Here is a 14961-nt window from a genome sequence, read left to right on the forward strand (position 1 = left end):
CGGAAAGTAGAGCATTGCAGTAGTCTAACCTAGAAGTGACAAAAGCATGGATTAATTTTTCTGCATCATTTTTGGACAAAGTTTCTGATTTTTGCAATGTTACGTAGATGGAAAAAAAGCTGTCCTTGAAACAGTCTTGATATGTTATTCAAAAGAGAGATCAGGGTCCAGAGTAATGCCGAGGTCCTTCGGTTTTATTTGAGACGACTGTACAGCCATTAAGATTAATTGTCCGATTCAACAGAAGATCTCTTTGTTTCTTGGGACCTAGAACAAGCATCTCTGTTTTGTCCGAGTTTAAAGTAGAACGTTTGCAGCCATCCACTTCCTTATGTCTGAAACACATGCTTCAGGCGAGGGCAATTTTGGGGCTTCACCATGTTTCATTGAAATGTACAGCTGTGTGTCATCCGCATAGCAGTGAAAGTTAACATTATGTTGTCGAATGACATCCCCAAGAGGTAAGATATATATATAGTGAAAACAATAGTGGTCCTAAAACGGAACCTTGAGGAACACTGAAATTTACAGTTGATTTGTCAGAGGACAAACCATTCAGAGACAAACTGATATCTTTCCGACAGATAAGATCTAAACCAGGCCAGAACTTTTCTGTGTAGACCAATTTGGGTTTCCAATCTCTCCAAAAGAACGTGTGGAAACAGGATGCACCTGAGCTCAATTTCGGGTCTCATAGCAAAGGGTCTGAATACTTACAGGATGGAAATAAGAGTTCAATAATTTCTTTCATACATTTGCTAAAAGTCCTGTTTTCACGTTGTCGTAGGCTGTAAAGTGGAAAAATTGAAGGGGACTTTTCGAAGGCACTGTATAGCACTACCGCCAGTACTTAGATTGACAGTTGTGTTAGGTTTGTTAAAATAGAGCCCATAGTCTCTTACCCAGCCTGGTAAACAAGGCTGAGGCTGCTGTCCTCTGTCTTCCATGTACAGCAGTGTTCACGAACCCTGGTTCTGAAGAGAGCTGCAGGGTGTGGTGTACAGCAGTGTTCACGAACCCTGGTTCTGAAGAGAGTTGCAGGGTGTGGTGTACAGCAGTGTTCACGAACCCTGGTTCTGAAGAGAGCTGCAGGGTGTGGTGTACAGCAGTGTTCACGAACCCTGGTTCTGAAGAGAGCTGCAGGGTGTGGTGTACAGCAGTGTTCACGAACCCTGGTTCTGAAGAGAGTTGCAGGGTGTGGTGTACAGCAGTGTTCACGAACCCTGGTTCTGAAGAGAGCTGCAGGGTGTGGTGTACAGCAGTGTTCACGAACCCTGGTTCTGAAGAGAGCTGCAGGGTGTGGTGTACAGCAGTGTTCACGAACCCTGGTTCTGAAGAGAGCTGCAGGGTGTGGTGTACAGCAGTGTTCACGAACCCTGGTTCTGAAGAGAGCTGCAGGGTGTGGTGTACAGCAGTGTTCACGAACCCTGGTTCTGAAGAGAGTTGCAGGGTGTGGTGTACAGCAGTGTTCACGAACCCTGGTTCTGAAGAGAGCTGCAGGGTGTGGTGTACAGCAGTGTTCACGAACCCTGGTTCTGAAGAGAGCTGCAGGGTGTGGTGTACAGCAGTGTTCACGAACCCTGGTTCTGAAGAGAGCTGCAGGGTGTGGTGTACAGCAGTGTTCACGAACCCTGGTTCTGAAGAGAGCTGCAGGGTGTGGTGTACAGCAGTGTTCACGAACCCTGGTTCTGAAGAGAGCTGCAGGGTGTGGTGTACAGCAGTGTTCACTAACCCTGGTTCTGAAGAGAGCTGCAGGGTGTGGTGTACACAGTTTTGAGATCCCTTCCAGCCCAGCATTAACACACAGGGTAGACCTGTTATTCTTGCCCAGCATTAACTCACAGGGTAGACCTGTTATTCTTGCCCAGCATTAACTCACAGGGTAGACCTGTTATTCTTGCCCAGCATTAACACACAGGGTAGACTGTTATTCTAGCCCAGCATTAACACACAGGTTAGACTGTTATTCTAGCCCAGCATTAACTTACAGGGTAGACTGTTATTCTAGCCCAGCATTAACTCACAGGGTAGACTGTTATTCTAGCCCAGCATTAACACACAGGTTAGACTGTTATTCTAGCCCAGCATTAATTTACAGGGTTGACTGTTATTCTAGCCCAGCATTAACACACAGGGTAGACCTGTTATTCTTGCCCAGCATTAACACACAGGGTAGACCTGTTATTCTTGCCCAGCATTAACACACAGGGTAGACTGTTATTCTAGCCCAGCATTAACACACAGGTTAGACTGTTATTCTAGCCCAGCATTAACTTACAGGGTAGACTGTTATTCTAGCCCAGCATTAACACACAGGGTAGACTGTTATTCTAGCCCAGCATTAACACACAGGTTAGACTGTTATTCTAGCCCAGCATTAACTCACAGGGTAGACTGTTATTCTAGCCCAGCATTAACACACAGGGTAGACTGTTATTCTAGCCCAGCATTAACTCACAGAGGTAGACTGTTATTCTTGCCCAGCATTAACACACAGGGTAGACCTGTTATTCTAGCCCAGCATTAACACACAGGGTAGACCTGTTATTCTTGCCCAGCATTAACACACAGGGTAGACCTGTTATTCTTGCCCAGCATTAACACACAGGGTTGACTGTTATTCTAGCCCAGCATTAACTCACAGGGTAGACCTGTTATTCTTGCCCAGCATTAACACACAGGGTAGACTGTTATTCTAGCCCAGCATTAACTCACAGGGTAGACCTGTTATTCTTGCCCAGCATTAACACACAGGGTAGACCTGTTATTCTTGCCCAGCATTAACACACAGGGTAGACCTGTTATTCTAGCCCAGCATTAACACACAGGGTAGACCTGTTATTCTTGCCCAGCATTAACACACAGGGTAGACCTGTTATTCTTGCCCAGCATTAACTCACAGGGTAGACCTGTTATTCTTGCCCAGCATTAACACACAGGGTAGACCTGTTATTTTAGCCCAGCATTAACTCACAGGGTAGACTGTTATTCTAGCCCAGCATTAACACACAGGGTAGACCTGTTATTCTAGCCCAGCATTAACACACAGGGTAGACCTGTTATTCTAGCCCAGCATTAACACACAGGGTAGACCTGTTATTCTTGCCCAGCATTAACACACAGGGTAGACCTGTTATTCTTGCCCAGCATTAACTCACAGGGTAGACCTGTTATTCTTGCCCAGCATTAACACACAGGGTAGACCTGTTATTCTAGCCCAGCATTAACTCACAGGGTAGACTGTTATTCTAGCCCAGCATTAACACACAGGGTAGACCTGTTATTCTAGCCCAGCATTAACACACAGGGTAGACCTGTTATTCTTGCCCAGCATTAACACACAGGGTAGACCTGTTATTCTTGCCCAGCATTAACACACAGGGTAGACCTGTTATTCTTGCCCAGCATTAACACACAGGGTAGACCTGTTATTCTTGCCCAGCATTAACACACAGGGTAGACCTGTTATTCTAGCCCAGCATTAACACACAGGGTAGACTGTTATTCTAGCCCAGCATTAACACACAGGGTTGACTGTTATTCTAGCCCAGTGTTAACACACAGGGTAGACCTGTTATTCTTGCCCAGCATTAACACACAGGGTAGACTGTTATTCTAGCCCAGCATTAACTCACAGGGTAGACCTGTTATTCTTGCCCAGCATTAACTCACAGGGTAGACCTGTTATTCTTGCCCAGCATTAACTCACAGGGTAGACTGTTATTCTAGCCCAGCATTAACACACAGGGTAGACCTGTTATTCTTGCCCAGTGTTAACTCACAGGGTAGACCTGTTATTCCTGCCCAGCATTAACACACAGGGTAGACCTGTTATTCTTGCCCAGCATTAACACACAGGGTAGACCTGTTATTCCTGCCCAGCGTTAACACACAGGGTAGACCTGTTATTCTAGCCCAGCATTAACACACAGGGTAGACTGTTATTCTAGCCCAGTGTTAACACACAGGGTAGACTGTTATTCTAGCCCAGTGTTAACACACAGGGTAGACTGTTATTCTAGCCCAGTGTTAACACACAGGGTAGACTGTTATTCTAGCCCAGCATTAACACACAGGGTAGACTGTTATTCTAGCCCAGTGTTAACACACAGGGTAGACTCTTATTCTAGCCCAGTGTTAACACACAGGGTAGACTGTTATTCTAGCCCAGTGTTAACACACAGGGTAGACTGTTATTCTAGCCCAGTGTTAACACACAGGGTAGACTGTTATTCTAGCCCAGTGTTAACACACAGGGTAGACTCTTATTCTAGCCCAGTGTTAACACACTTGACCTTCAGTAGCGGTGTGTGGGTTCAATCACTGGGGAAGCCAAGCCGGGGGGAAACAAGCCATATTACAACATATGTTGTGATAATTGCGTTGTTCGTTCATATGCCTTTCCACCGTGATATATAAACCTAAAGGCTGAGACAATTGCAAGATATGGTGGTAAAAATAAATTCAACCACAGCTTTGTTTCATCACTAAAGTGGAGAGAAACATCTGTCCGGTGGAGTTGACAAAACATATTGTGCATGTAATAAACAGTTACATGACGTACAGCATGGTCAATGAAGTTAACGTTTCTGACATTTTCGGATAACTAAACAACCATTGACTTAGAACACCGGAGAGTTACCACAAGTGGCAAAGAAAACAGGAGCTGCCTCCACTGTTCCAGTATCATTTCAACTTCAACATGATCAAATCACGTTTGCTTAGTCTAATAGTGACAACTAAATGATCACAAAAACGATGTATTCCAATCAACGTAAACTATAGTGTGTGTGTGTGTGTGCTCGTAAGTAGAACCAAAAACTTGTAGAGAAACGCCAACGTCATCTTCGCTTTCATGTTGCTGAAATGGTCTATGACTCTGCCATACAGTACACGCATTTAGTTTCTGTTGTCCTAGGCTACCTGGTTAAAATGCTTGCTCCCTAGCCTAACTTCCTTTTATGGGCAAGGATTAGCCAGCTACTTAACATTCGTCTACTACATCTAGCTACATATGGAACTTCCATCCTCTCAGGTCAGAGGCATAATGTATGAATTTATGGTTGGATCAGATATATATATCAACTTAGGTTGGAGTTATTTAAAACTCGTTTTTTTTTCAACCACGCCACAAATGTCTTTGGCAAGTTGGTTAGGACATCTACTTTGTGCATGACACAAGTAATTTTTCCAACAATTGTTTACAGAAAGATTATTTCACTTATATTTCACTGTATCACAATTCCAGTGGGTCAGAAGTTTACATACACTAAATTGACTGTGCCTTTTAAACAGCTTGGAAAATTCCAGAAAATGATGTCATGGCTTCAGAAGCTTCTGATAGGCTAATTGATATCATTTGAGTCAATTGGCGGTGTACCTGTGGATGTATTTCAAGGCCTACCTTCAAACTCAGTGCCTCTTTGCTTGACATCATGGAAAAATTGAAAGAATTCACCCAAATTATTATGGGAAGCTTGTGGAAGGCTACCCAAAACGTTTGACCCAAGTTAAACCATTTTAAAGGCAATGCTACCAAATACTAATACTAATTGAGTGTGTTAACTTCTGACCCACTGAGAATGTGATGAAATAAATAAAAGCTGAAATAAATCACTCTCTACTATTTTCACATTCTTAAAAAAAAGAAATGCCTCTCTCACTGTCAACTGTGTTTTATTTTCAGCAAACTTAACATGTGTAAATATTTGTTGGAAGATAAGATTCAACAACATAAACTAAGCAAATTCCACAGACATGTGTCTAACAGAAATGGAATAATGTGTTCCTGAACAAAGGGGGGGGGTCAAAATCAAAAGTAACAGTCAGTATCTGGTGAGGCCACAGCTGCATTAAGTACTGCAGTACATCTTCTCATCCTGGACTGCTCCAGATTTGCCAGTTCTTGCTGTGGGATGTTACCCCACTCTCAAGGCACCTGCAAGTTCTCTTCTGGGGGGAATGGCCCTCGCACTCACCCTCTGATCCAACGGGTCCCAGACTCGCTCAATGGGCTTGAGGTCCAGGCTCTTTGCTGGCCATGGCGAAATACTGACATTCCTGTCTTGCAGGAAATCACGCACAGACCAAGCAGTATGGCTTTGTCATGCTGGAGGGTCATGTCAAGATGAGCCTCCAGCATGACAAAGCCATACTGCTTGGTCTGTAGCCTTCCACAAGCTTCCCACAATAAGTTGGGTGAATTCCTCCTGACAGAGCTGGTGTAACCTCCAAATCGATCCCGCTCCAGAGTACAGGCTTCGGTGGAACGCTCATTCCTTCTACGATAAATGTGAATCCGACCATCACCCCGGGTGAGACAAAACCGCGACTCGTCACTGAAGAGCAATTTTTGCCAGTCATTTCAGGTCCAGCGTCGCTGGGTTTGTGCCCATTGGCAACATTGTTGCCGGTTTCCTTACAACAGGCCTACAAGCACTCAGTCCAGCCTCTCTCAGCCTATTGCGGACAGTCTGAGCACTGATGAAGGGATTGTGCGTTCCTGGTGTATCTCGGGCAGTTGTTGTTGCCGTCCTGTACCTGTCCCGCAAGTGTGATTTTCCGATCCTGTACCGATCCTGTGCAGGTGTTGTTACACGAGGTCTGCCACTGCGAGGACGATCAGCTGTCCGTCCTGTCTCCCTGTAGCTCTGTCTTAGGCATCTCACAGTACGGACATTGCAATGTATTGCCCTGGCCACATCTGCAGTCCTCATGCCTCCTTGCAGCATGCCTAAGGCACATTCACGCAGTTGAGCAGGGACCCTGGGCATCTTTCTGTTGGTATTTTTCGGAGTCAGTAGAAAGGCCTCTTTAGTGTCCGAAGTGTTCATAACTGTGACCTTAATTGCCTACAGTCTGTAAGCTATTAGTGTCTTAACGTCCGTTCCACAGGTGCATGTTCATTAATTGTTTATGGTTCATTGAACAAGCATGGGAAACAGTGTTTAAACCCTTTACAATGAAGATCTGTGAAGTTATTTGGATTTTTACGAATTTCCTATTGAAAGACAGGCTCTTGAAAAAGGGATGTTTCTTTTTTTGCTGAGTTATATATATATATAACACAATTAGCCAAATTAACATATTTATGTTCTATTTTTTCTCCTGTGTGTGTCTACGCGTGCCATCTTTTGACATTACAAAATGTGTGCGTTTGTGTTTCCAGGATGCAGTGCCCGGACTGACCTTCCACTACTGGGGGCTGTTTGACGGCCATGCGGGCTCAGGGGCGGCGGTAGTGGCGTCTAAACTGCTCCAGCACCACATCATAGAACACCTCCGAGAGGTCCTGGATGTCCTGAGGAACCCGGCCCAGCTGGTCCCCATCATCCACGGGGGAGAGCCCAACAACCACAACCTCACCCCCACCACCCACAGGGGCATCACCAGGACCGCCTCACTGCGGGGTGCCGCAGGGGCACCCGGCTCCCCCAGTCACCCCCCTCCCACCAGGTTCTTCACAGAGAAGAAGGTCGATCATGAGAGCCTGGTGATGGGAGCCATAGAGAATGCGTTCAAAGAGATGGTGAGTTCATTGCCATGGTCAGTAGGTTAACATTGTGGATTGTTGCAGATAGAAAGTTCATGAATAGAGTTGATGTGATTCCCTGTTCTACATCTGAGACAGGCATGTCTGTTGTACATGATCTATTTCTATCTGAACGTTCCACTATGTTGTGCCCTGGTGAATTCAGCCCTGGTCTGAAAGAACATACTGACCATCCTGCATTATTTACAGTATATAAGGGACACTGCAGAATCAATTTAATTACTGCACATTCATTGTAAGAGACATTGCAGCGCTCCCCTCATTCCCATCATTATCTGCTTAGCCGATATGCATTGATCAGCGGCATCTTGGCAATTACAGTTGTTTTTTTCTGAAGATATGCAGTTGGCATAATGAGATCAACATTACTGGGCAGTGGGAATAGGACTAATAAGCATTGTCTAAATGCAGTTTTATTTTTTATTTCTAAGGATAACTGTCCGGTTGTTGTACATACTCTGCCTGTGCAGTTGAAGTCTACATACACTTAGGTTGGAGTCATTATAACTCGTTTTTCAACCACTCCACACATTTCTTGTTAACAAACTATAGTTTTGGCAACTCTGTTAGGATATCTACTTCGTACATGACAAGTCATTTTTCCAACAATTGTTTTACAGACAGATTATTTCACTTATAATTCACTGTATCACAATTCCAGTGGTTCAGAAGTTTACATACACTAAGTTGACTGTGCCTTTTAAACAGCTTGGAAAATTCCAGAAAATTATGTTATGGCTTTAGAAGCTTCTGATAGGAATTGACATCATTTGAGTCAATTGGCGGTGTACCTGTGGATGTATTTCAAGGCCTACCTTCAAACTCAGTGCCTCTTTGCTTGACATCATGGGAAAATCAAAAGAAATCAGCCAAGACCTCAGGAAAAAAAATGGTAAACCTCCACAAGTCCGCTCAGGAAGGAGACGCATTCTGTCTCCTAGAGATTAACATACTTTGGTGCGAAAATTGCAAATCAATCCCGGAACAACAGCAAAGGACCTTGTGAAGATGCTGGAGGAAACGGGTACAAAACTATCTATATCCACAGTAAAACAAGTCCTATATCGACATTACCTGAAAAGCCGCTCTGCAAGGAAGAAACCACTACTCCAAAACCACCATAAAAAAGCCAGACTACGGTTTGCAACTGCACATGGGGACAAAGATCGTACTTTTTGGAGAAATGTCCTCTGGTCTGATGAAACAAAAATGTAACTGTTTGACCATAATGACCATTGTTATGTTTGGAGGAAAAAGGGGGAGGCTTGCAAGCTGAAGAACACCACCCCAACTGTGAAGCATGGGGGTGGCAGCATCATGTTGTGGGGGTGCATTGCTGCAGGAGGGACTGGTGTACTTCATAAAATAGATGGCATCATGAGGAAGGAAAATTGTGGATATATTGAAACAACAGTCAGGAAGTTGATGCTTGGTCGCAAATGGGTATTCCCAATGGACAATGACCCCAAGCATACTTCTACAGTTGTGGCAAAATGGCATAAGGACAGTCAAGGCATTGGAGTGACCATCACAAAGCCCTGACCTCAATCCTATAGAAAATGCATGGCCAGAACTGATAATGCGTGTGTGAGCAAGGAGGCCTGCAAACCTGACTCAGTTACACCAGCTCTGTCAGGAGGAATGGGCCAAAATTCACCCAACTTATTGTGGGAAGATTGTGGAAGGCTACCCGAAAAGTTTGACCCAAGTTACACTCAATTGCCTTTAAATTGTTTATGTTAACTTCTGACCCACTGGGAATGTGATGAAAGAAATTAAAGCTGAAATAAATCATTCTCTCTACTATTATTCTGACATTTCACATTCTTAAAATAAAGTGGTGATCCTAACTGACATAAAACAGGGATTTTATTTTTACTAGGATTAAATGTCAGGAATTGTGAAACTGAGTTTTAATGTATTTGGCTAAGGTGTATGTAAACATCCGACTTCAACTGTATGTCTGAAATAGATTAATGTGTCATAGCTCCAGGTTTGATTTGAATGAACTCTTTAGCTGTGTCTGCTTTCCTCAGCAGCTCTTTGGCACTGAGAGTTGAGTGGCGTCTAACAGCTGTCTGCCAGTGATAACGCTGCGTTTAGCTTCGGCATGTTGTCCCCCCTCCCAGTCTCTCTAATCCATTATCTGTGACTGTTCCTCAAATCAGCAGCATACGGTGCCAGTCAGTCCACAGCACCACGATTTGTGGACTTTTTCCCCTTCTAACCCGCAGGCCAAAAAGGTTTCAGTGCTGCTCACCATCTGGTTGTGGTGCTGGACACATAGCCAATCAAAAGAGTGTGGTCTTGACAGGCTTTTGGCCAATGAGGAGTCAGAAAGGTCATTGGTTATTAGCCTCGTTGCTCGTCTTGTTCTTGAGGATTCTGGCTTTGGCAAATTTTGGCACTCGCTAAATTCTGCTGTTGTGTTTCCTCTCTTCAGAGCTAAGAGAGTTCACCACCTGGTGTCTAGTCCACTGATACAATCCAAGTCTGAAATGTTGATCACTTAGAGTGCCAACTGCATTCTGGTCTCATCTGTTTCACACAACTCCTTACAATAACTCGCATAACTTCAGACAAACCTGAGTACTGCAGCAGAAGCTGTTGCTTTCCTCATCACCACTAGATGGCAGTGTGCGGCCATCCATTGAGTGAGTGAGTGCAATTTTCCAAGTCTAGTATTTACTGTCAACCCAAACTATCAACTGTAATAATGCACCATTTCCCATGCACCTGTGCACATTTGTGTCGATGCTTAACGATTGTTTTGTAATGAATGTGTGACGTACAAGGATTGAAGATTAAACGTCTATATATAAATGCACAATTTCATCAAAAAGCAGTTCACTGACGTGTCGATGCAGTTGAGTGTATGTCATGCAAATGTTTGCCTTTTGATCGAACAGCAGTCTGTTATAGAGTCAAAAACCTTTGTGATATTCCACAATATATTCAGCTCATTCCTATACTTGATTTCATAGCGTGATAAAGCTATTCTCTGCCTCTCTCTCTTCACTCTTTTTTTCACAGGCACAAGGCGTATCCGTATCCCTCTTCTCTCCCATCTTTTTGTTGTTGTTCCTCATCCCCATATGGCTCTTGTCTGGAGCTTTGCTCCCCATCTCTTCGTTAATCTTGCTTCTTATTTTTAATGAACCTCATTCTCAAGCGAAATCTGCCACTGATTTGGGTGATGGAGGTGCATAATTCAGACTAGTTTTACCCCTCTCTTATCTGGGATAACCACCAACCACTGGCTCTGATTTCTAGTTCTCAGGTTGACATGAATCACGTCCACGGGCCGTTTCTGGAGGAGGCTGCCAGAGCCTAATAAACACGGAGATGTGTAAACATCAAAAGGAAACGTGGCTCACGATGACGACACTGTTTACATTGAGAAGGACATAAATAACTGGGGGAGATCCGATTATTTTGGGGGGGCATAGTCTCCCGCCCTGTAAAGACATGTACTGTGTATAGACCCTACTAAAGCTGCAGTCAAATGAACCTGCAGTAGGATGCAAACCAGTCCTGACTGTTGTCTTGCATTGACCTATTGACCTACAAGAGAGCTTGCGGTAAGCGTTTCACTGTATCATTTACACCCTGTATCCTGTGCACGTGACACATGAACTTTGATTACATTGCATCATAGTTAATTCGTCTTAGGGTGGCTAGGTGAGACAACTACATATATCCCAGTCTTAGTAAACAACAAAAAAATGTCCTCCATTAAATCAGCGCTAGTGAGACGAGACAAGTGTTGCAAGATAGGCAAGGGTGTTAAAAGCATGTTTGTTTTTTTTTGGGGGGGGGGGTGTAGCTAGTTGTTTATGCAGACATTTTCAATTTTCATTCTTGAAGCCTATCCTCCCGGGAGCCACAGGCGTTTGATAGCAGGATACATAGGTATGCACTGCTACACAGTCGTAACTTACCCCTGCACCCTGCAGCCACAGCCATATGATAGCAGGATACATAGGTATGCACTGCTACACAGTCGTAACTTACCCCTACAGCCACAGCCATATGATAGCAGGATACGTAGGTATGCACTGCTACACAGTCGTAACTTACCCCTACAGCCACAGCCATATGATAGCAGGATACGTAGGAATGCACTGCTACACAGTCGTAACTTACCCCTACAGCCACAGCCATATGATAGCAGGATACGTAGGAATGCACTGCTACACAGTCGTAACTTACCCCTACAGCCACAGCCATATGATAGCAGGATACGTAGGAATGCACTGCTACACAGTCGTAACTTACCCCTACAGCCACAGCCATATGATAGCAGGATACGTAGGTATGCACTGCTACACAGTCGTAACTTACCCCTACAGCCACAGCCATATGATAGCAGGATACGTAGGTATGCAGTGCTACACAGTCGTAACTTACCCCTACAGCCACAGCCATATGATAGCAGGATACATAGGTATGCACTGCTACACAGTCGTAACTTACCCCTGCAGCCACAGCCATATGATAGCAGGATACGTAGGTATGCACTGCTACACAGTCGTAACTTACCCCTACAGCCACAGCCATATGATAGCAGGATACGTAGGTATGCACTGCTACACAGTCGTAACTTACCCCTGCAGCCACAGCCATATGATAGCAGGATACGTAGGTATGCACTGCTACACAGTCGTAACTTACCCCTACAGCCACAGCCATATGATAGCAGGATACGTAGGTATGCACTGCTACACAGTCGTAACTTACCCCTACAGCCACAGCCATATGATAGCAGGATACGTAGGTATGCACTGCTACACAGTCGTAACTTACCCCTACAGCCACAGCCATATGATAGCAGGATACGTAGGTATGCACTGCTACACAGTCGTAACTTACCCCTACAGCCACAGCCATATGATAGCAGGATACGTAGGAATGCACTGCTACACAGTCGTAACTTACCCCTACAGCCACAGCCATATGATAGCAGGATACGTAGGAATGCACTGCTACACAGTCGTAACTTACCCCTACAGCCACAGCCATATGATAGCAGGATACGTAGGAATGCACTGCTACACAGTCGTAACTTACCCCTACAGCCACAGCCATATGATAGCAGGATACGTAGGTATGCACTGCTACACAGTCGTAACTTACCCCTACAGCCACAGCCATATGATAGCAGGATACGTAGGTATGCAGTGCTACACAGTCGTAACTTACCCCTACAGCCACAGCCATATGATAGCAGGATACGTAGGTATGCAGTGCTACACAGTCGTAACTTACCCCTACAGCCACAGCCATATGATAGCAGGATACGTAGGTATGCACTGCTACACAGTCGTAACTTACCCCTACAGCCATAGCCATATGATAGCAGGATACGTAGGTATGCACTGCTACACAGTCGTAACTTACCCCTACAGCCACAGCCATATGATAGCAGGATACGTAGGTATGCACTGCTACACAGTCGTAACTTACCCCTGCAGCCACAGCCATATGATAGCAGGATACGTAGGTATGCACTGCTACACAGTCGTAACTTACCCCTACAGCCACAGCCATATGATAGCAGGATACGTAGGTATGCACTGCTACACAGTCGTAACTTACCCCTACAGCCACAGCCATATGATAGCAGGATACGTAGGTATGCACTGCTACACAGTCGTAACTTACCCCTACAGCCACAGCCATATGATAGCAGGATACGTAGGTATGCACTGCTACACAGTCGTAACTTACCCCTGCAGCCACAGCCATATGATAGCAGGATACGTAGGTATGCACTGCTACAGAGTCATAACTTACCCCTACAGCCACAGCCATATGATAGCAGGATACCTAGGTATGCACTGCTACACAGTCGTAACTTACCCCTACAGCCACGGCCATATGATAGCAGGATACGTAGGTATGCACTGCTACACAGTCGTAACTTACCCCTGCAGCCACAGCCATATGATAGCAGGATACATAGGTATGCACTGCTACACAGTCGTAACTTACCCCTGCAGCCACAGCCGTATGATAGCAGGATACGTAGGTATGCACTGCTACACAGTCGTAACTTACCCCTACAGCCACAGCCATATGATAGCAGGATACGTAGGTATGCACTGCTACAGAGTCATAACTTACCCTCGGTGAAGGACACATTTTGTTCACTAAGTTCCCCCTCCCTAACACACACACATTTCTGAGCAATGTGTTTCTCCTCCAAGGTGACAGCAGTGGTGGGGCCGGGGTGTCACTAGGGCCTTGTTCCATGGAAACACACACAGTGTGCTTCATCAGATAGTTGATAGCCAGCAGAAGAGCGCAAGGCAGAGTGCTCTAGCGTCAGTGTGTTTTCCACAGGGGACTACAAGCTAGGGACAGAGTAAATTAGCGGACATTATTTTACATTTACATTTAACATTATTTTGTCACTCTTAACATTGTGCTTGAGACTCATGACATTGCTATAACCCAAGATACACACATTTTTACTCATCACCTCCTTGTCTCGGCCTGTATTTATACAGCCAACGTCTCAGAGTAGGATTGTTGACCCTGATAGACGAGCGTCCTGCCCAGGGGGTGTACTTGTACATCAAGCTGCTTCATGCTACAGAAATATGAGATGGGGCCCACTGAGCCGGAGCCTTTCTTGCTGTGACAAGGCTACTTACTCTTCCACGACACTTTTACGATAGTTTTAGATAACAAAGGGTGAACTAGCGAGCGTCCATAATATATAGGTAGAGAACCATAGCTTGGTTGGTTCAACTTTTTATGTTAGCTTTTTGATGAATTCAGTAACAGATTAATTATTAATCTAATTAATATCATGGATTTTTAAAATAATTCCCTTGGTTTAATTAGTGCTAAAATAATCGCCCTAATTAAGCCGGGTAATAACGATTACTCCCTCAGACTTCACCTCGTCTTTAGGTTTCCATAGTTTTTAAAAAATCTCTCCTTGATGTATTCTGCTCATGTTATGTCCAATATGTTACTGTGGAAAGGATTTGAATCCATAGCAGGTCTTTATGTGCTTTATTGTAGTGGGGGGGGGGTGTTTCCTTTTATGATATGTAGTGTATGTTTTCAAGTGTATTTATGTGTTGTATGTGTTATTGTGACGTGTATATGTACACTGAGTGTACAAACCATTAGGAACACCAGCTCTTTCCGTGACATAGACTGATCAGGTGAATCCGTGGGCATGAAGAATTGTCCCCCACCAACGAACATCCGAACAACTTGACACAACTGTGGGAAGCATTGGAGTCAACATGGCCCAGAATCCCTGTGGAACGCTTTCGATACCTTGTAGAGTCCCTGCCCCAACAAATTGAGGCTGTTCTGAGGGAAAAATGGGGTGGAACTCAATAGTGGGAAGGTGTTCCTAATGTTTTGTACTCTCAGTGTATATGTGT

The 14961-nt window shown here is 44.7% G+C and overlaps 2 protein-coding genes across 51 annotated transcripts in view; both read left to right on the top strand.

Annotated features, from left to right (window-relative positions):
- LOC118396512 (protein phosphatase 1H-like) overlaps window positions 1–14961 on the top strand; it is a 61081-nt gene that overhangs the window by 18384 nt on the left and 27736 nt on the right. The window contains exon 3 of the mRNA XM_035790767.2: window positions 7169–7528. Coding sequence (XP_035646660.1) covers window positions 7169–7528 — 360 coding nt within the window. The remainder of the gene's footprint in view (window positions 1–7168; window positions 7529–14961) is intronic.
- LOC127908203 (dynein heavy chain-like) lies at window positions 11384–14954 on the top strand. 50 transcript variants are annotated; one of them, XM_052465561.1, is made up of 5 exons: window positions 11384–11933; window positions 12000–12857; window positions 12924–12989; window positions 13056–13319; window positions 13584–14954. In XM_052465561.1, exons 1-5 carry the CDS (start codon window positions 11389–11391, stop codon window positions 13738–13740), a joined length of 1890 nt encoding a protein of 629 aa, XP_052321521.1. In that variant the 5' UTR covers window positions 11384–11388; the 3' UTR covers window positions 13741–14954. The 50 variants fall into 50 exon arrangements, with proteins under 50 accessions (XP_052321521.1, XP_052321530.1, XP_052321525.1 ...); XM_052465570.1 differs by having other exon boundaries at window positions 12000–12725; XM_052465565.1 differs by having other exon boundaries at window positions 12000–12395; window positions 12528–12857; window positions 12924–13319.

This window comes from Oncorhynchus keta, chromosome 17 (assembly GCF_023373465.1).
Source record: "Oncorhynchus keta strain PuntledgeMale-10-30-2019 chromosome 17, Oket_V2, whole genome shotgun sequence".
In the NCBI taxonomy this organism is placed as follows: Eukaryota; Metazoa; Chordata; class Actinopteri; order Salmoniformes; family Salmonidae; genus Oncorhynchus; species Oncorhynchus keta.

What these genes read in the sequence shown, in the direction of transcription:
- LOC127908203 (XM_052465555.1), top strand. Translation starts at nt 11,389, where the DNA reads ATGCAGACATTTTCAATTTTCATTCTTGAAGCCTATCCTCCCGGGAGC. An exon ending in TATGATAGCAGGATACGTAG is followed by an intron (nt 12,858 to 12,923) that starts GTATGCACTGCT and finishes CAGGATACGTAG; the next exon opens with GTATGCACTGCTACACAGTC. An exon ending in TATGATAGCAGGATACGTAG is followed by an intron (nt 13,320 to 13,583) that starts GTATGCACTGCT and finishes CAGGATACGTAG; the next exon opens with GTATGCACTGCTACACAGTC.